Below are 22183 nucleotides of genomic sequence, written 5' to 3'. Positions count from 1 at the left end.
ACATAATGGATTCAAGCCAAAGGTCTTAACTTCACAATACATTTGTGAAATTAATCTTCTAAAAATTGGATGGAGGCAAAGTGCACTAGGGCTGGGACGAAGGGAAATGTAGGAGCTGGCCACCAAAGATCCATTAGGAAAGGGCACAAATTATGGACAACAAGAGCAACCTTACTCTGCTATTAACTTACATTGTGAGCGGTGGAGAATGATAAGACAGATGACTACATCCAACAGCTATCAGCACTTGGCCTGACCACAAAGTAAAAGCCTAACAAATAAAATAAAAAAAAATAAAAAATGTGGTTGCCCTTAAAAAGTGGAAAACAAGGAGTTCTCAAGTAGTTTGAGTAACACCCATCTTGTGGCCTCACTGACACACACTTGTAAAATAAGGGAACACACTTAGCATGGACATATTTCCTGGGTTAGGTCACTCATAAGTAATCAGTATTCCAAATGCATTGAAACTAGAGGCTCGCCCATATGAAATAAACATGAGACAGGGCTGAAAGCCACAACTAGGACGCAAGAACACTCAGGATAAGATGAAGTGCTTACACAACACAATGATTTGCTAACTGCTGAGACTCTCCAAGGGACTGTAAGCTGGACCATGAATACAGTCATTTATAAAAAACCTGTGGGGACATACATATACAGTGTCTGGTCAGACTGAGAATCAGAAGGTGAATGGTAAATAGACTTTAAAGGGGTACTCCACTGGCCAGCGTTCGGAAGTAAATGTTCCGAACGCTGTTTTTGCGCTGGTGGTAGGGGAATGTCGGCCACGCCCCCGCGTGAAGTCATGGCCACACCCCTTCAATGCAAGTCAATGGAATGGGGCGTGGCCGATCCCCCACAGCGTGAAAACAGTGTTCGGAACATTTACTTCCGAACGCTGGCCAGTGGAGTACCCCTTTAAGACAAGGAATGTAGCTCTAGACAGCACTCTTAAAATGTTAAAGTCATCATGACTAAGAAACACATGTATAGCTTATTTATTCCCTGGTGGACATCTGTTAGAATGTAGAAGAGCTTCACACACCCATAGAAACAGTAAGCTTTAGAGATGGTGACACAAACCCCTCTGCACAAATGGCCATTTAGATAACAATCCAGCCATGAGGTTCGACACAGTTAGTAGTCAGATGACCATTCTGAAAATATAAAATGAAGTCCCTTCCGATTCACAATACTGATCATTGCATCTTCCTCCTGTATCAGCTCCTCTCTGGATTTGCAGGTGACAGAACCTCAATGTCCAAGGGTTTCACAAAAACCACTTCTGAATCTTCATTGTCTGCCGTACCACACCCCAGAAAGGGCCAAAACGTACATGTGGACACAGTATAAATATAGTAAATGAGAATCTTTACACAGAATAAAAATCTGAGCAGGACGGCTCAAGTGTCTATTAAGAGGATTCGAAGAAAGGAGGTCAGCTCTTGTACTTTCCCTTCTTCACTGGAAGTTGGCCTGTAGCTTCCAGATATTTGTTGACCAATTCTTCCTGGGTACTGGGTGAGCAAGGCTGGTACTTGAGGTACTCCATTGTGTATTCACCCTTTCCCTTAAAAAAAAAAAAAAAATTGAACAAGGTTAAATACTATATATGCAGTATGTACTGTAATCATTTGGTGTGGCAGTATGTACTGTAATCATTTGGTGTGGAGGGTATTTTGCATTTTGAATTTACAGGCATTACATACCATTTATATTAAAGGGGTTCTGGCAGCCTGTGTGCAGTGACTATTTTAGATTTAAAGGCTTAGTACTATTGCTCCGTATCCAGTACTATTCACTGAAATATTTGCATGTTCTGCTCCCCCCTCCCAATATACACAACTTATACATTGAAACAAGGCAATGGCACTGTGAGGACTAAGCAGTGGTCGCTATTTGCTAGAAAATAAAGCTGGTTTGCCTCCAGCTGTAGCAAAACCACAACTCTTGGCATACCCAGGAAGCCTTTGGCTGTCCAGGCATGTTGGGTGTTGTAGCTCTGCAACAGCTGGAGGCATCTTGGTTGGAAAACCCTGTATTAGATGATCAAATCCCTACAAGTAAAATCACTCGTAAGAGTTATTAGCAGAAGAAGCAGGTGGCATTGCACTTTGTTCCCCGGGCCAGCTGAGAGAATCCCCAAGCTCTCGGCAAAGACCTCTATGCAGAAGTCTTTGCTTCCAGCTTCCCAGGCTAATAACTCACAATTGGAGGGGGTCTCAGGAGTAAGACCCAACGCCATCAAAAACTGATCCACATGTCAATAGTTGTTTTTATTATCGGTAATGTTTTTGTTTTTTTTCTATGCAGAAATGTCACTCTTGTCCTGAAAAAACTTTTTTTTTTAAGTCTTTAAACTTTCTCCCAGGAGCAGATTTTACAGAAAACAAAAACTGAGCATGCTGGATTTTGTAATGCCCAATCCTCTGTAGTTCCAAAAAATAAGCCTGTGTCAATGTGTCTGGCAGCAGCTGGTCTTTGCTCAAATACTAATTTCTAAGTTCAATATACTTTGTATATTTTCACTTTTTGTTGTCATCTATCTGGTCCCTTGTCCCCTTACCTCTTCTGGAAAATCCGCTGTATGGAGGCCAAATCCCTTTCAATAATAGAATGTGCAGTCTGAGCATGTATGCTTATAGGGAGGTCAGAGAAGCTAGATGTTGACAAAATTCTCTTTGGCCCATATATACCTGGTTATTGCCAGCAGAGCCGTAGCCGCCTTGAGGCCATTGAGGAAGTCGCCTAAGGCACAACTACAGGCTCTGTACAGTGGGCGCAGACAAGCTCCCCCTTTCCCCCTCCCTCCAGCAAGACCAAGATGTCAGGTATCAGGGCCGCCCGGTGTCCCACCCCCGGCATTGCAGCAGAAGACCACACAGTGCCATTTCTGTCAGCTACAGAGCTGTAGCTGCTATGAGGGCGCAGCTACAGGCTCTGTACAGTGGGCGCATACAGGCTCCCCCTCAAGCAAGACTAAAGGTGTCAGGTATCAGGGCCACCCCCTGACTATGAACCCCTCCCCACGGCAGCACTGAAGTGATTACTATGGGAGCAGACGTGCGCTGTGCAGGCACGCACGCACGCACGTCTGCTCCTAGCCCCTGAGCTGTTCCTGTTGTGAAGGAGCGGCCTAGCTGTGAGGGGCTGAGCGCCGCCTCAGATCTCCACTCATGACTGACCACACAGGAGAGGAGGCCGAGGACGGAAGGGGGGGGCGGGGAGGAGTGGTTGGTTGGTGTATATGTGTGTATGCATGATGTGTGTATGTATGATGTGTATATATGTATGTAATGTATGATGTGGGGCAGCGGCGGGTGTATGTATGATGTGTGTGTGCATCATATGTGTGTATGTATGTAATATGTGGGGGGGCATTGGCGGATGTATATATGATGTGTATGCATGATGTGTATATATACGATGTGTGTATGTGTATATGTATTGTGTGTGAGGAGGCAGTGGGGGATGTATGTATGTATGATACATGTATGCATGATGTGTGTACATATGGTGTGTGAATGTATGATTTAGGGTGGGCAGCGGCAGATGTGTGTATGATGTCTATGTGTGATGTGTCATACATATACACACACACACACACATACATATCATACATGCACATATGTGTAATTACATTACTGATCCTGGAGTTATATTCTGTATTATACCCCAGAGCTGCACCTCTATACCTAACCCACCTACCTACCCCCTCCCCAACTATCTACCCCCTCCCCCCCCCATCTGCCTACCCCCCACATACCTAACCAACCCCCCTACCTACCCAACTATCACCCCAGCTACCTTCCTACTTAATTACTGAATTTTCTGGGCTTGCCTCGGGTGCAAAAGCAGCTAGCTACAGCTCTGATTGCCAGTATAAATGATAACATTCTATGACCATACCATATAGTGGTTATAACCTGCAACCACTGGATGGTTTATTAAAAAACACTGACTTTACCTGCTGACACCCTACAGCACAGTAGAGAAAGGTCTAATAATCTATGACTAGTTCTCATCAGCACACTTACCTCTGTACAGGATCGCAGCTCACTTGCATAGCCAAACATATCATTGAGAGGAACCTAAATAATAAAGAAATAAAACAATGTAACACTTATCAGAGCACGGTACAGACTAACCACTCCAACCAGTCTCCTATAACGTAAAGCAGGAATCACACCAAATGTACTGGGTCACCACACCGCACATATGCTGGTCAGATAATCCGCCAGCCTGACATTGGGATGAGACCGCTCCTGATCTGAAAATCTGCATCCTCGGGTACAATAGAAGTGTCACTGCAATCCGTATATGGTGCGGTGTGGTGGGCAGTAAGGCAGCTATGTAAAACTTTGTTTATATTGTATTTCTATAGGTCAGTGTTTCCCAACCAGGGTACCTCCAGCTGTTGCAAAACTACAATTCCCAGCATGTCCGGACAGCCGAAGGCTGTCCGGGCATGCTGGGAGTTGTAGTTTTGCAATAGCTGGAAGCACCCTGGTTGGGAAATACTGTTATATGTACTGAAGAGGTCCTCCAGGGAAGGCTCCTACTACTTGAAGTCCAGCATGACGCCAGGTGAGCTCAATTGGGACGGGAGTCTAAGTGGGACATTAATAAAGGCCGGGTCTGAGGTGCGGGAATTAGCGGGACCTGCAGGTATAGTGCGTGGCTGGCAGCTCCCGCCCGCAACAACCTCATTTTTTTTTTTTTATTGGGTCATACAGGTCCCTGCTGAGCTGGGTGGCCAGGACCAAACTAAAGATCCTGCAGTCCCTTCATTCCAGGATTGTTGTGGGCTCCGGAGGTAGGACCACTACAGATCCTAAAGTGATGGTATATCCTAGCTATATGCCATTACTTTACAAAATGGAGAAAATCCCCTTTAACAAACTATTAACAAAAACACTAAACATCAAAAATTCTGAATATATTAAAAATATCATCTGTTTCTTTGTTCCTATCTTGTCTCATGCTGCACATACAATTCAGCAATCTATAAAGACTTTTTCTCTGTGTGTCCCGGGACCATAAGCAAGGACTTCAAGGCAAATAAAGGTGTGAAGAAAAAAAAAAAATGTAATTTGTACTCACATTTGCATAAAGCGTGAAGTACTCCTCAGATCCGTCTTGACCTTCAATCACTCCATGTCTTCGGTTAATGCCAGCAATCACAGCCCCTTGGAACTCATTGGGTGCTACAACCTCGACAGACATTATTGGTTCCAGAATGGTAACCGTTGCTTGCTCCAGAGCTGGCATAAAACAAAATCACAGCTTCAAACACTAGAATTTAAAATACTTGTTCCACAAACTTGGCTAAAAATGATGCAAACCTTTAAGCTAAACATTGGATACAACTTTAAGGAGAAAATGGTCTGGGTCCTTAAGGGGTTAAAGGGGTACTCCGCACCCCTAGACATCTTATCCCTGATCCAAAGGATAGTGGATAAGATGTCAGATCGCCGGGGTCCCGCTGCTGGGGACCCCCGGGATCTCGGCTGCAGCACCCACCTGGACTGCTTCCACCTCACACCGGGAAAGCTGGAGGCTTCGGATCCCGACCACAATGGCGGACGAGCGTGACGTCACAACTTCGCCCCGTGTGACGTCACGCCCCGCCCCTCAATGCAAGTCTATGGGAGGGGGCGTGACGGACCTCCCATAGACTTGCATTGAGGGGCAGGGCAAGACGCCACACGGGGCGAAGTTGTGACGTCACGCTCGTCCGCCATTGTGGTCGGGATCCAAAGCCTACAGCTTTCCCGGTGTGAGGTGGAAGCCGTACAGGTGGGTGCTGCAGCAGAGATCCCGGGGGTCCCCAGCAGCGGGACCTGGCGATCTGACATCTTATCCCCTATCCTTTGGATAAGGGATAAGATGTCTAGGGGTGCGGAGTACCCCTTTAAGGACACAGCCAATTTTATTTTTGCGTTTTTGTTTTTTTCCTCCTCACCTTCTAAAATTCATAACTCATATATATTTCCATTCCCAAACCCATATGAGGGCTTGTTTTTTGCATGGTCAGTTGTACTTTGCAATGGCATCACTCATTTTATCATAAAACGTATGGTAAACCCAAAAATTTTTTTTTTGTGTAAGGAAAATTAAACGAAAATCATAATTTAGCAAATTTGGGGGGGTTCATTTTTTACGCTGTACATTTTACAGTAAAAATGACATGTTTTCTTTATTCTCTGGGTCAATACGATTAAAATGATATCCATGGTTACATACAGTTCTATTACTGTAATGCTTTAAAAAAAAAAAAACTAACTTTGTTTTACAAAATCAGTATGTTTAAAATTGCCCTATTCTGACCACATCTAACTTTCCTATTTTTCCATATTCAGTGATGTGTGAGGGATCATTCCGGGACTATTTGATCGCTTTTTATCAAATTTTTTTTAGTAGTTTTGAAAAAAAAAAGTTAAAAATTTCAGCTTTTTTGTCAAACACATTTACGCCGTTCGCCATAGGGGATCATTAACATTATATTTTTATAGTTCGGACATTTATGCAGGCAACAATACCAAATGTTTATTATTTATAATTTTTTATACTTTTTTGTATTAATATGGGGAAAAGCGATGATTTAAAAACGTTATGGGGGAGGGGCTTTTTCACATTAAAAAAAAAAAATGTTTAACATTTATTTTACACTTTTTTTTTTAGTTCCTTATAGGGAACTATTTATAGCAATCATTTGATTGTTAATACAGTTCAGTGCTGCGCATAGGACATAGCACTGATCAGTATCATTGGCGATCTTCTGCTTTGGTCTGCTGGAAGGCAGATCAGTGCAGAAGACCCTGGGAGACAGACGAAGGCAGGTGAGGGGACCTCAGTCCACCATCTTGGCTGATATGATCCCCCTGGCAGTGCCGCGGGCGATCAGATTAGCCATTATAAGTGCCGCACTGCCGCGATCTGTATTGATCACAGCACCTGTGAATGACTTCTATTAAAAAAATCTTAATCCTTCCAGTAGTTATCAGCTGCTGAAGTTAAGTAGTTCTTTTCTTTCTGACAAGAGTGCTCTCTGCTGACACCTCTGCTTGTCTCAGGAACTGTCCAGAGCAGGAGAGGTTTGCTATGGGGATTTGCACCTACTCTGGACAGTTCCTGAGACAAGCAAAGGTGTCAGAGCACTGTGGTGAGACAGAAAAGAACAACTCATCTTCAGCAGCTGATAACTACTGGAAGGATTAAGATTTTTTTTATATAGAAGTAAGTTACAAATCTGTTTAACTTTCTGGAGCCAGTTGATTAAAAAACTTTTTTTTTATATATCAACTGGCTCCAGAAAGCTAAACGGATTTGTAAATTACTTCTATTAAAAAATCTTAATCCTTTCAATACTCATGAACTTCTGAAGTTAAGGTTGTTCTTTTCTGTCTAAGTGCTCTCTGATGACACGTGTCTCAGCAACCGCCCAGTTAAGAAGCAAATCCCCATAGCAAACCTCTTCTAAACTGGGCGTTTCCCGAGACACGTGTCATCAGAGAGCACTTAGACAGAAAAGAACAACCTTAACTTCAGAAGCTCATAAGTACTGAAACGATTAAGATTTTTTACTAGAAGTAATTTACAAATCTGTTTAACTTTCTGGAGCCAGTTGATATATAAAAAATTTTTTTTTCCTGGATAACCCCTTTAAGGACCAGACCCATTTTATTTTTGCATTTTAGTTTTTTCCTCCTCGCCTTCTAAGAATCATAACTCTCTTATATTTCCCTCCACAGACCCATATGAGGGCTTCTTTTTTTCATCACCAACTGTATTTAGTAATTACATCACTTATTATATCATAAAATGTATGTCGCAATCAAACAAATATTATTTATGTGGGAAAATTTAAACGAAAACCGCAATTTAGCAAATTTTGGAAGGTTTTGTTTTCACACTGTAGACTTTCCGGTAAAAATGATGTGTTCTTTATTCTGTTGGTGAATACGATTAAAATGATACCCATGTTATATGCTTTACTATAATTGTACCGCTTAAAAAAAAAAAAACTCAAACCATTTTAACAAAATTAGTATGTTTGAAATTGCCCTATTCTGACCACCTATAACTAATTTTTCCATATATGGGGCGGAATGAGGGCTCATTTTTTGCGCCATGATCTGTAGTTTTTATCAGTACCACTTTTGCTTAGGTTTTACTTTTTATTAATTTTTTATACATTTTTTTGGAATAAAATGTGACAAAAAAGCAGCAATTTTGGACTTAAAAAAATAAATAAATAAGTTTACGCCATTCATCATACGGGATAATTAACAATATATTTTAATAGTTCAGACTTTTACGCACGCAGCGATACCAAATATGTGTATTAATTATTTTTTTATGCTTTTTTGGGGGTAAAAATCGGATAAACGGACGTTTAACTTTTTTATTGATTTATTTTTTACACTTTTTATGTCCCCATAGGGGACTATTAATAGCAATTAGTTGATTGCTAATACTGTTCAGTGCTATGTATAGGACATAGCACTGAACAGTATTATCAGTGATCTTCTGCTCTGGTCTGCCTGATCTCAGACCAGAGCAGAAGACCCCGGGAGACGGCCGAAGCCAGGTGAGGGGACCTCCGGTCGCCATGCTGGATGATCGGATCCCCTTGCAGTGCTGCGGGCGATCCGATCAGCCATTCAAAGTACCGCACTGCTGCAGATGCCGTGATCTGTATTGATCATGGCATCTGAGGGGCTAATGACGGACATCCGTGCAATCGCGGAAGTCCACCATTAGCAGCCGGGACCTGCCGGGCATGACGCTCCGATGCTCGTGATCATGGCAGCACGTAAATGTACGTCATGGTGCGCTACGTACCACGTCACCATGACGTCCATTTACGTCCATTGTCGTTAAGGGGTTAAAGTAAAGCTCCAATATTAAGTCAGGTCACACTGAGAATCTCTGGACACAAAAATTCCAGTCACAGATTCCAAGTGCGGCCAACACCAACTGATTTCAGCTAGGACCGCACAGAAATTGCTGTTCCTCCCACAGACAACAATATCTGAGGAGCACATCCTGCCTGAGGAATGAACGAAATTCCATAGTGTGCACTGTGCAGCAGAAACCCATTACCACAATTTCCGACTGACATTTCATGAGCTAAATACCAGTCATAAATTCTGTAGTATGAACCCGGCCTTAGGTTTTTTATATAAACAAGTTTACCTACACCAGCAATGGTCTCCAGGTACCTAACTTGTAATGTTATGAGAGAGTAAGTCATATACAGAATTAAAGGCTTAGACTTCTGTTTTGTAATAGTCAGTGCTGGACCCCTCAATGCTGCAATGTCTGAGTGCGGGTAAACGGGAAGGGGGAGGGTAATGAACGGGAGGCTCGCTCTCCTATGTATACGTACCAATTAGCTCCAAGCAGAAATGGAGGTGGATGGTTGGTAGAAGCCTAGAAGACTGAGTACATCTTCTACAAGCTTTAAGATGTGCAGCAGGGGTGTCTCCAGTGCAGATAACTAGAATATGAACCCCTAATACTGTATACTGCAAACAAGCTTCTCTTAGTTTCGTAACATGTTAAACATCAGTTGCAACTGTATAATTTACTTAGAAGCGTACCAGTCAGATCCAACAAAAAAACATTTTTTTAAATATATCACTCAGTACCTAATCCTGACCATGTACATCTAACCGTATTTTTCGCCATACAAGACGCACTTTTTCTTCCCCTAAACTGGGCGGAAAAAGTCGGTTCGTCTTATACGGCGAATTCACCCCTATCGCGGCGGTCCCTGCGGCCATCAACGGCCGGGACCCGCGGCTAATACAGGACATCACCGATCGCGGTGATGCCCTGTATTAACCCTTCAGACGCGGCGATCAAAGCTGACCGCCGCGTCTGAAGGGAAAGTGACACTAACCCGGCTGTTCAGTCGGGCTGTTCGGGACCGCCACGGTGAAATTTCCCAAACAGCCCGACTGAATAGCCGGGTTAGAGCTTACAGGACACCGGGAGGGACCTTACCTGCCTCCTCGGTGTCTTCTCCGTTCAGGGATCCCCTGTATGGCCGGCGCTCTCCTTCCTCGTCATCACGTCGTCGCGTACGTGCGTCGGCGTGCGTAACGACGTGATGGCGGCGACGGAGAGCGAGGATACCCGGCCGGCAGCAGAGACATTCCAGAGCGACGGGGACACGGCGACAGCGATGGAGCGACATCCAGGGCAGCGATGACGGATCCGGAGCGGCGGGGACACGCGAGTATTACCTCCTATGCAGTGGTCTTCAATCTGCGGACCTCCAGATGTTGCAAAACTACATGCTGGGAGTTGTAGTTTTGCAACATCTGGAGGTCCGCAGGTTGAAGACCACTATTGGGTTCAAAATCTTTATTTTTTTAGATTTTGCACCTATAAATTGGGTGCGTCTTATACGCCGGTGCGTCCTATAGGGCGAAAAATACGGTAATTTTTGTGTGTCTAGCTCCTTTATTTTTATTACAATTTTAATTTAACTCACTAGTCTGAATTCCTCTCAAATAATTAAAGAAAAAAAAAAGCATTGGTATCTCATAACAATGAGAAGAGAATGTGACCCAACAATAAATACAAGCACATCCAGTAAGGGTGACATGACCCATTTACCTTGTTTTAAGGCTCCTTCTCCTGCCCTGATGAAGGCGATTTCATTGGAATCCACAATGTGATGAGCACCATCTTCCAGGACAAAGCGTATCCCAGAAATCTTGTGTCCAGTCAGAGGTCCTTTCTCACAGGAATCACGGAAACCCTTTAAGAAACACAGACAAGACAGTACAAATTGATGTTCTTTGTGAGACATACAGGGCCCCATACTAATAATTTACTATGCGAATACTTTATTAACCCATAAGTTGTTCACCTTGTAAAGACTGAAGAACCCCCATAACCACAAGAGTTGACAAATACATACCTCAATGCTAAACATAGATCTGACCCCATTCATACAGCAGCTCAGTCCCTGTTTACATCTGCCTAGGACAGTGTTTCCCAACCAGGGTGCCTCCAGCTGTTGCAAAACTACAACTCCCAGCATGCTGGGAGTTGTAGTTTTGCAACAGCTGGAGGCACCCTGTTGGGAAACACTGGCTTAGGAAGTTCTGTTAGGACAGCGGTCTTCAAACTGTGGCCCTCCAGATGTTGCAAAACTACAACTCCCAGCATGCCCGGACAGCCAACGGCTGTCCGGGCATGCTGGGAATTGTAGTTTTGCAACATCTGGAGGGCCGCAGTTTGAAGACCACTTTGAAGTTTGAAGACCACACAAAATAGCAGAGTGCATGCTGGACACCAAGATGAAAATCTGAAGGATCCCTAAGAATGAGGGGTCCATCGGGGGCATGGGTTTGTCATTTTGACAGATCAGTCCCGTCATGTGTGTGTGTGGGTCCTATGAAAGGCATTACTATTGTTCTGCTCGAACAAAGATCCTTCAAAAGTATAAAAAGACTGGTTGAACCCAGGAGCTGGGTAACCAACACAGTTATAAAATTTACTAGTAGTGTCCAATAATTAGGGTAAATTCTGATGCCCATCAAGGCATTACTACAAGAGTTGAGCGAACTTACAGTAAATGTGCTCGTAGTGAACCCCGCAGCTCGGCTGTTGATTACTTTAGTCTCCGTAAATTAGTTCAGCTTTCCAAGGGCTCCGGTTGCTTGGTAAAGGTGGATACAGACCTAGGAGACCTAAGACTGTCATCCCGGACTTTTCCGGGCAACTGGAGCCCTTGGAAAGCTGAACTAATTTATGCAGACTAAAGTAATCAACAGCCGAGCTGCGGGGTTCGCTACAAGCACATTTACTGTAAGTCCACTCAACTCTAATTATTACTGGGTCACTAAAGTGATTAGAGATGAGCGAACTTACAGTAAATTCGATTCGTCACAAACTTCTCAGCTCGGCAGTTGATGACTTTTCCTGCATAAATTAGTTCAGCTTTCAGATGCTCCCGTGGGCTGGAAAAGGTGGATACAGTCCTAGGAGATTCTTTCCTAGGACTGTATCCACCTTTTCCAGCCCACGGGAACACCTGAAAGCCGAACTAATTTATGCAGGATAAGTCATCAACTCCCGAGTCGAGAAGTTTGTGACGAATCGAATTTACTGTAAGTTCGCTCATCTCTAAAAGTGATCTTAGTGGATTCTTAAGTGTCCAGTAAGTTGATCTCTGGTTCTAATGTACAGTGGTCAGTAGCTCACCCTCTCCACAGCAGGGACAAACTGTTTGGGGACATTTGTTCCTACAGTTCGGTCGTCGAATTCCAATTTTGTGTAGTTTTCAGCTTCCAGCGGCTCGATACACCCAATGACTTTACCATATTGGCCAGCCCCTCCAGACTGCTTCTTATGAGTGAAGTCAAACCTGAAAATATGCAACAATAACATTGTATCACAGACCTTCAGCAGCAGCAATATATCACTTATTATAAAACATGTATATATCGAGATACAGAAAAGACTGATGGATTTCAGCTGATAACTACATTCACATGGATTAGCCCACAACTACTACATAGTTTCCCCTGCACACGATGATCGTCTCTTGGCATACTAAAATGTTTCCAGACCTACGTTATTTTGCGGATAAAGCTTTTTGAATCCTAAACAGGCTGGAAAATTAATTGTTGACCAGTCCACAGTATGCCACCAGTAGCTGACTGGCGAGGTGCACCCAACACACTGCACCCCTACGACTCAGCTCTTCAAGGGGCCAGAAAAAAATACAGTATACGGCGCATGAAGCCTCTGCTCCATACATTGTATAGCGGTTGTGCTGGGTTACAGAGATGTTCCCATTCACTTTGTAACCTGATGTCACCACGACACAATCTAAGGAGCTGTACACGGCATCTGCTCCTGGTGCCGCAGAAAAGCTGATCAGCCGGAGTGCCGGTGTAGTAAAGAAAACTGCTTTGGAACATTTCTCTTCAGGAAACAGTTTTCTTCACTACACCGGGTGTTGGCACCCTGACAATCAGCTTTTAATGGCCTATCCTGTGGAAAACCCCTCTAAAGTGAATGGCTATTCCGCTGTATACCTTGGCACAGTCTGCTGATATGCCAAAATATATCACAGACATACAGGAGGGAATTTATCATTGGTCCTTGAGTAAAATGTATTTTCTCTGCGCTTTTTTATTTTTTTTTTGTGTGTTGAATATCGTGAAGTTGAGGGAAATTAAATGTTGTATAAATTTATTAAAACCACAATAAAGGCAAAAGTAAAAAATAAATCCCTCCCCCACAGCCCTTTTCTAATGTAATCCTAGCATCAATGCTTGCCAAGTTATCTGTACAGTACCTGGTATAAAGTCTGCACTTCTCACAATAAATCAGCAGACTCTACAAAAACTAAACATGGAAGGAAAACCTGCAGAACTGTGAATGTTACTCTGGGATATGATCCAGATCGGAGCTCAGGATCAGTACACAATGGGGGAGATTTATCAAAACCTGTCCAGAGGAAAAGTTGCTGAGTCACCCATAGCAACCAATCAGATCGCTTCTTTCATTTTCAAAGAGGCCTGTAAAAAATGAAAGAAGCAATCTGATTGGTTGCTATGGGCAACTGCACCGCTCTTCCTCTTAATATCCCCCAATGTCCCAGATGTATCAAACTGTGTGAGAGAAAAAAAATAGAGTGATTTTCCCACAAAAGCCAATCAAAGCTCAACTAACACACTGAGGTAAAGTGAAAGCTATTCATCTGTTTAATGTGCCTGGATGGGAAGAAAAATCTAATGTTTCTTATTCGTTCTTAGTATACAGAAGAATAGATATTGCACAATACAGAAAAACCTGAGAGCTACAAGACTGCGATGTGTAAGTTCAGAGGGTAGTGTTTAGAGCAGAGCAGACCAGCCTTCCCCCTCCCCCTCCCTCCCCCTTCCTGTGACGTTGAGGCTGAATCTTCCTTATTGCTGGACGTGAGTTTTGCAATCTCATTTATTACAAGGTAGAGCTACAGGCACTGAAGCAGGACTGCAGTGCATTGTGTCCTACACCTCTGACCTAGGAGAGACATCATGGAAACTATTAATCCATCACATTACCCGGCCTCTAGAGCAGCAGGTGTGGCTGGGGACTACATCAACTACAAACTAGGGGGGCCACACCGGCTTTATGAGCAGCAGCAGGTGACAAGTGCCAGCAAGGAGGTAAGAGTGATCGCATGGCACACAAGTACATAAACATAGCAATGTTACTCCCATTTGTCTTAAGTCTTCTAATATAAGGTTTCCTATACAAGAGATGGATAACACAACTGCTATATCTTTTTTCTTAACAGAGAATTGAAGGAGTGGGAAATAAGTATCGCTTGGAATTTGCTATAAAGGATTCCCTGAATGAGGTGAGTATTCAGTTCTATCAGGTTATTATGGTGTCCATTACCTATCGCACTATATACACACACACACTGATGGTACACACCAGTCTAACAAGTGTGCCGAGGCTCACCCAGCACAGTGAACACAAATGCTATTATATATCTAGGGCACTCTATGTATGCCAATGGTCTCCACACTGTGGACCTCCAGATGTTGCAAAACTACACTGCACTGCACTCCTCCAGCAGGCAGAAAAATGCAGATCATTATGGTACTAGGGGAAGGGGGGTGCAAGGGTGGTGCTGGCTGGGCAGTTGCTTCGGACACGGGCTACTTACTTTCTTGCAGTGGGCAAAGTGGTGCCCCCATCAAGAGGGCGCTCTAGGCGGCTGCCCATTTTGCTTCTAGTTTTTCTGTGTCTATTCCACTCCTGGTTTTGCCTAAAAACACTGACCAAAATACGGCTCTCACGTGTGTATCTCCATGGTAGAGGAAGAGATTCAGTGTTCATGCATCCTCAACTCTCCCATAGAGCTGTATGGAGGGGGCGTATCATCAAACTCAATGAGGTCGACGATAGGAGCATTAGCTGCGGTAATACCGGGTCCCCATAGGGAAATCGCGGGGGTCCCATATAGGGGATAATTGTCTATGGCTGCAGTACTCTTTTGAAGGGGTTATTCAATTAATAAAAATCATCCCCTATCCACAGGGACCCCGATCTCCAGAACGGGTCAGTCTCTTACATTGGAGGGCTCCGGCATTCACCTTCCAAAACAAACTGGTCTCGAGAATGACAGCCCGCTCTACCAATCGCCAGACGCAGCGATGTCCCACCTCAGCTGGTGATTGATGGAGCGGGCAGTTAATGCTTTGGGGGGCCAAAGCAGTCGGAGGTAAAAGACGGGCCCAGTTGTGAAGATCCCGGGAGATCCGACCGCTGGGACCTGTGAATAAAGGTTTTATCTACAGAACAGGATACTGAAAATGCTTTGTTCACATTCTGTCAAGATTCTGCTTAATGCCATGCTTTGGCTCCACGATAAGAGCAGAAAAACAAAAACGTCCGATCTGCAGAATGACGGACACCAACAGCACCTGACAGATTCCAATGACTTCTAATGGTGTCCGTCACATCTGTCACATGCCACTGCAGAGACTATTGTTTTGGTAGGAAGAATAACATTGCACGCAGCCCTATTCTTCCTATGATACATGACACTGTTCGACAGAGGTGTGATCAGAGCCTTAAAGGGGTACTCCACTGGCCAGCATTCGGAACATTTAGTGCGCTGCGGGGGTCGGCCATGCCCCCTTGTGACGTCACGCCACGCCCCCTCAATGCAAGTCTATGGGAGGGGGTGTGATGGCGGTGGAGTACCCCTTTAAAAGCCTTAATGAAATAACAATCCATAAACGTAGCAAACTTATGACACCGTTATCTAGCAGTTTCGGGGACAGTACTCTGAGCATGCAGGATGCTGATGATCACTGGAGTACTGGTCCCTTCTTTATTATAAGTAAAATCTTAGGAGTCCTGCTCTGTCTTGTGGAACCACTACTTCCGTGTCAAGATGATAGGTCAGGTTTGATCTCAGGGCTGCTAGTATTTAGTGGGAGTGATGAATATATACAAATCCTCAGTAATGGTTTTTCTCTTCAGCACCCACAAATAAAGTGTACTGCGGAGGTCCTCTACTATACAAATAATCAGCAATCTGCTCCAAATGTGACCTACAAACTAGAGGGTGAGCCACAGAACTACACCGCACAAAAAGACAAGGAATTCTACAACAAAATGAAGAGTCGCTCTGAGCCGCTAACTGGAGAAGACATTCCAGGTAACTTGTGCCTCCAAGTCAGTGATTCCCGAGCAGGATGCCTATAGCTGTTGCAAAACTACAACTCCCAGCATGCCCGGACAAGCTTTTGGTTGTCCAGACATGCTGGGAGTAGTAGTTTTGCAACAGCTGGAGTCACCCTGGTTGGGAAACACTTTTCTAAGTAAGGAGAACAACAGCAGCTAAGCTCATTCTCTGATGTATAACGCTATTTAATATTGTAGATAAATTTGGCAACATTGCACCCGATATGGAGCCCATCCTGCACCTGGCACAGGCAGCTAGTGGTTTTGTCAAGTGGCAGAACTCCGCAGAAGAAACATTTTACCGAATGGCCATCATTAAGAGTGTCAAACAGGTGGTAAGTACAACTGCCATAGTAAACTTCATCTTTGTGGTGTTAGAAAGGAGGAACGGACTGGAGCGCAATATTTTTAAGAGGATGTCCACACATACTTTATATGCTGTGGAATTTATGCTGCACATTTTTATCACTGTCCTATCAGCATAAAATCCTCACCATAAAGAGTATGTGTAAACACACCCGAAATTAGAATTTAACCTTAGAATGTGAATCCAGGTCAAATATCAGAATAGACCATCAACGCTAAATCCTGACAAACCTATTTAAAGTGGTATTCCCCCGAGACATCTTATCCCCTATCCAAAAGGATAGGACCCCCACAATCTCTGTACCGCACCCAGCATTCGTTTAGAGCGCCCCTTCCCATAGACTTGCATTGAGAAGGTGCAGCCGTGACGTCACGAGACCGCATCGCCAGTCATCCGGCACGGAGCGAAGTTCACTCAGTGCACCGCAGCCACCGTGATCAGACATCTTATCCCCTATCCTTTGGATAGGGGATAAGATGTCTAGGGGCAAAGTACCCCTTTAAAGGGTAACTCTCATCAAAAAAAAACTTTTGATATATTATAGATTAATGTATGCAGAATAACTTTACAATTGCATGTTATTAAAAAATATGCTTCTTTCTATTTAATTTTCCACTTTGAAGAAATGACCACTAGGGGTCTCCCTACCAGTCCTGGCAGCAAGCATTTCAGACTCATGCTGGAGTCCTAAACACTACGAGCTGCCAGTCTGCTTTGTTCACAAAGGAGAACACTCAGAGCTGCCAGCCTGCTTTGTTCACAGCCTGTTTGGCTGTGAACAAAGCAGGCTGGCAGCTCTGAGTGTTTAGGACTCCAGCATGAGTCAGAAATGCTTGCTGACAGGACTGATCGGAAAAAATACAATAGAAAGAAGCATATTTTTCATTAACATGCTATTGGAAAGTTATTCAACATTCATTAATCTAAAATATATCAAAAGTTTATTTGATGAGAGGTACCCTTTAAGTGCAGCTTCCTTAGAATGGGAGTATTAAAGAGTACTGAAATAGGACAGATTGTAAGCATTACTCAGGGACGGGTAAGTATCTGATGCAAGGTTTCTCCTTGCAAGACACAACACAAGTGCAATTTCCAGAAGTTGTGCAATATGATGCTTAAAGAGAAGCTGACACCTTGTTCTCTTAAAACTAAACCCAATAAACAGGTTTATAATTAAAAAAGAGGTATAACTCCCCCTGATCAGTGGTCCGGTTCCCCTGCATAATAGAGGCTGGAGCCAGTATACAGAGCTTCCCTGCCTCCATCCTCACCCACCTATACATATTCCTAGTCCCCCCACTCATGTGAGAGCAGAAGAGTGCGGAGGCAGGGAAGATCCGTATACCAGCTCTAGCCTCCAGGACATATTAGTAATGTGCCTGTATACAGTCTGGATCTCCGGAACCAGTCCACTGACCCGAGTGGGTTATACCGCTTTTTAATCAGGTTCACTATAACCTTGTTTATTGGGCTTAGTGTGGGTGAACAAGGTGTAATGTATCTAGATATTTTTGACACAAATCCTCTAAACACAATGTTTAACCCTTGCAGATAAGCGACAATGCTGCCCTGGAATTACATTACATTATGCTGATCCATGATATGGTTTCACAGGTAAGTGCACGCAGTCTTACATATATATTTATTTATATTTGTGGGGTGAAAGTGAAAAAACAAAAACAATGAAAAAAAAAATACGATTTAGCTACTTTTTAAGAGTTTTGGTTTTATAAAGTGCACTTAATGTTATCTTTATTCTATCTGATTACTTTAGTCAATACGATTATGATACCCAATTTATATAGGTTTTGGTTTTACTACTTTTACTTTTTGCATGAAAAAAATATGTATGCTTCAAATTGCGCTATTCTGACCCCTATAACTTTTTTTTTCCCATATATCGGACTGTATGAGGGCTCCATGATCTGTAGTTTTTATTGGTTCCATTTCTATTTAAATTGGACTTTTTGATCACTTTTTAATCCTTTTTTTCTGATAAATCAAGTGACCATAAAATCAGCAATTCTGGCATTTGCCTGTTTATCCTTTACGGTATTCATCACACAGATTGATTATTATATTGGACATTGCTGCACACTGCAATACCAAATATGTTTATTTTTGCTTACAACTTCTAATTTGAAAAATGGGAAAGGGAGGGCAATTTAAACTTTAATTCAGGGAGGGGCCTTTTCATACTTTTTTTTATTCTTCGCACATGCAATTGATTGCTAACACTGTGCAATGCTATGCCATTGCATTAATCATTGTTATCAGCACTCTGCTTATACAGCCTTACAAGGCAAACTGTATTAACAGAGCAACCCTCATCTTAACTGATCGGGACCCTGCAATCATGCTGCAGAGGTCCAGGTCTACCCCTAACCATCCAGCACCTGAAGGGTTACACCAATGTCCAGCATTAGCAGTGTGTCCTGGCATACCTGTTACTCACCGAGTATGAAGCGAGCTAGGCTTGTGAGCGCACTTCCTACACGTGGAGCTTGAACAGGGCGTACATGTATGCCCTTGTGCTGTTAAAGGGACAATTGTATTTAAATAAGACTATCACCCCAAGAAATATAACTTACTAATTTAGTGTCACCAAATGTACTGTCTTCAAAACATTTTTGCTCGACTTCCCCTTCTGTAGATCTTTAGTGTAGCATTAGCGCCAGCTCCCTGGCTCCTCCCCTTCTCCTGAAAGAACAGATCATCTTATGCCAGCATTTCCCAACCATGGCGCCTCCAGCTGTTGCAAAACTACAACTCCCAGCATGCCATGCTGGGAGTTGTAGTTTTGCAGCAGCTGTAGGCACCCTGGTTGGAAAACACATTCTTATGCTGTCTCAGGAGGCTTGGTTAGATCTTGTCTTTGAGCTCTTGCCCCAACCCCCCGAGTGATGACACCACCTCTAAACAACCCCTTACAACACCATCACCATCTTCCTGTCATAGACACATATACAGTGCATTTGGAAAGTTTTTAGACCCTTTAACTTTTTCACATTTTGTGCTAAAGTATAAATAAGCAAAATACACCCCCCCCCCCCACCCCCTCATTCTGCACTCAATGGGGGAGATTTATCAAAACCAGTCTAGAGGAAAAGTTGCTGAGTTTCCCCAAGCAACCATATTGAGTGTGAAAAATTAAAGAAGCAATCTGACTGGTTGCTAGGGGCAACGCTGCAGCTTTCGGTAAATCTCCCCGAATGTCCAATAATGACAAAGTGAAAAAGAGAATTTTAGAAATGCATTAAAATGAAAACACAAAAATTCTGCATGAACATAAGTATTTCGATCCTTTGCTATGACATGACATGACATTTAGCTCTGCCCCCCCCCCCCTATTTCTTTTGATCACCTTTGAGTTTCAACACATTTATTGAAATCTACCTGTGGTAAATTCAGCGGGCTGGACATGATTTGGAAAGAAACACTCCTGGCCATATAGGTCTCACAGCTGACAATACAAATCAGAACATAAAACCAAGCCATGAGATGGAAAGAGCTGCCTGTAGAGCTTAGAGACAGGATTGTGTGGAGTCACAGATCTAGAGAGGGGTACAAAGAAAAAAAAAAAGAAAAAAAAAAAAAAAAAAAGAAACAAAATATATCTTGCTGCACTGACCGTTCCCAAGAGTATAGTGGTCTCCATCATTTTTAGACAGAAGTTCGGAGCAACCAGGAACTTTAGATTGGTGGCTGCCCCTCCAAACTAAATAATCAGGGAAGTAGAGCCTTGGCAAAAGAAGTGACCAAGAACACAATGGTCACCCTGGCTGAGCTAAAAAGGTCCTGTGTGCAGATGGAAGAAACTTCCAGAAGGTCAACCATCACTGCAGAGCTCCATCAATCAGGGCATTCTGGCCCAAAATGAAGTCTTTCCTCAGTAAAATACAGCACATAAAGGACTATCAATCTGCAAGAACCAAGATTCTCTGTCTGCATTTTTTTCTTTCTGGGCCCAATTCTAAGTGTCATGTCTGGGGGAAACCAGGCCGACTGGAACGGAACATATCTAGAGAGATTTGAAAGTGTCTGTCCACAGACAGTCCCAATCTAACCTGACGGAGCTTGAGAGGATCTACAGGGCAGAAAATCCCCAAATCCAGGTGTGCCAACCTTGTGGCATCATCCCCAAGAAGACTAGACGCTGTAATCACTGCAAAAAGTGCTTCAACTATGTACTGAGTAAAGGGTCTGAATACTTATGTCAATGCAATATTTTATTTTTTTTACTTTTTAATACATTTGCAAACATTTCTATTTTATCTTTGTCATAATAAGGTATTGAAGGCAGAATGATTGGGGGGCTTGAATTTTGTTTATTTTAGCACAAGGCCACAACATAACAAAATAAGAAAAAAGGTAAAGGGTGTGAAGATTTTCTGAATGCAATTCATCCTTACAGGAACATTTACGGAGGAATGAGGTGGGTTTACAGCGTGCTGCCTGATACCAGAGGGATCCAGACAAGGAATACATGTGCAGCAGGTTCTGCAGACTGTTCTGCTCTCACAGTAAAGAACCCCCGTCTGTGCTGGTGTAGAAACCTTCTTTCCTCTAGACGTAGAGGATGCCCCCTTGTTATAGATACAGTCCTGGGTATAAATAGATCATGGGAGAGATCTCTGTACTGTCCCCTGATATATTTATACATAGTTATTAGGTCTCCCCTAAGCCTTCTGTTTTCTAAACTAAGCATTCATTTTGATAACTTTTCTGGGTACTCTAGTCCTCCCATTCTATTTGTTTCTATGGTTCTGTGTCTTTGAACCCTCTCCAGCTCCACTATATCTTTCTTGTACACTGGTGCCCAGTACTGTACACAGTATTCCATGTGTGGTCTGACTAGTGATTTGTACAGAACTATTTTTTTTATGTGTATCTATGCCCCTTTCATGCACCCTATGGTTCTATTTGCTGTGGAAACAGCTGCATGACACTGGTCACTTGAGAAAAGGAACACTGTAGTGGAATATAACTTATCCGAAGCATAGAGGATAAGTTATAGATCGCGGGAAGGCCGACTGCTGGCATGTCAACCACTGCATCAGGTGTGCCCCGTACAGGAGATTGCGGGGGGGTCCAAGCGGTCGGACCCCACCCGATCTATAACTTATCCCCTAGCCAAGTTATAATCCACTACAGTGTTCCTTTAACTTTACATGGAAAAGTCCCTTTTCCATGTTAGTTTTACACAGTGTTCCCATTATAATGCTTTGAATTGCAGGAAATTATACCCTGGTCAATGGAAGTTTTATGGGACCTATCAGAAGGACTAAGGGTCAATAATCACCAACGTCTGCCAAAAATCAACCCAGATGAGACCAGCAGCTGACGGGAGCTCAGACGTCACCCAGAACATTATATATTCCAAACAATACTCACGGAACAGGTCTTGCAACAGTCTCTCGGAAGGCAACTTTAGGTTTTCCAATAGTACAAGGACAGTCATATTCCCTTTCCAGTCTCTGAATGAAAATAATGACAAATTTTGCAAATAAAATGTTTATCAATCCTATGATGGGCAAGTAGATAAGAAGACACTACAGTCTGGCTTCTGCATTTTGTTCTTATCTTATT

At 43.3% G+C, this 22183-nt stretch overlaps 2 protein-coding genes across 5 annotated transcripts in view; one reads left to right on the top strand and one right to left on the bottom strand.

Moving 5' to 3' along the window:
* Positions 1-985: 985 nt before the first annotated feature.
* The window catches only part of GFM1 (G elongation factor mitochondrial 1), a 36207-nt gene continuing 15009 nt past the window's right edge, over positions 986-22183 (bottom strand). For both annotated transcript variants that reach the window (XM_056565038.1, XM_056565039.1), the window contains 6 exons: positions 21989-22071; positions 12232-12394; positions 10636-10780; positions 5107-5267; positions 4041-4094; positions 986-1573 (listed from right to left, as the gene is read on the bottom strand). In XM_056565038.1, the coding sequence (XP_056421013.1) occupies positions 1442-1573; positions 4041-4094; positions 5107-5267; positions 10636-10780; positions 12232-12394; positions 21989-22071 (738 nt within the window). In that variant the 3' untranslated portion in view covers positions 986-1441. The remainder of the gene's footprint in view (positions 1574-4040; positions 4095-5106; positions 5268-10635; positions 10781-12231; positions 12395-21988; positions 22072-22183) is intronic.
* On the top strand, positions 13645-22160 carry LXN (latexin). Of its 3 annotated transcripts, none has more exons than XM_056565040.1 (8): positions 13645-13718; positions 13794-13854; positions 13988-14189; positions 14321-14383; positions 16024-16201; positions 16426-16562; positions 18146-18208; positions 21831-22160. In XM_056565040.1, the coding sequence occupies exons 3-8, from the start codon at positions 14058-14060 to the stop codon at positions 21936-21938; spliced, it is 681 nt and encodes a 226-aa protein (XP_056421015.1). In that variant the 5' UTR covers positions 13645-13718; positions 13794-13854; positions 13988-14057; the 3' UTR covers positions 21939-22160. The 3 variants fall into 3 exon arrangements, with proteins under 3 accessions (XP_056421015.1, XP_056421016.1, XP_056421017.1); XM_056565041.1 differs by having other exon boundaries at positions 13650-13718; positions 13992-14189; XM_056565042.1 differs by lacking the exon at positions 13645-13718 and having other exon boundaries at positions 13794-13855.

Source organism: Hyla sarda, chromosome 3 (assembly GCF_029499605.1).
Source record: "Hyla sarda isolate aHylSar1 chromosome 3, aHylSar1.hap1, whole genome shotgun sequence".
NCBI lineage: Eukaryota > Metazoa > Chordata > Amphibia > Anura > Hylidae > Hyla > Hyla sarda.
Note: the sequence above shows the minus strand (reverse complement) of the source record. Positions and strands in the feature narration are given on the sequence as shown.

Coding starts and splice junctions, on each gene's coding strand:
- LXN (XM_056565040.1), top strand. CDS start 14,058: ATGGAAACTATTAATCCATCACATTACCCGGCCTCTAGAGCAGCAGGT. Junction 14,384..16,023: donor TAAAGGATTCCCTGAATGAG/GTGAGTATTCAG, acceptor TTTTCTCTTCAG/CACCCACAAATAAAGTGTAC. Junction 18,209..21,830: donor TCCATGATATGGTTTCACAG/GTAAGTGCACGC, acceptor TTTGAATTGCAG/GAAATTATACCCTGGTCAAT.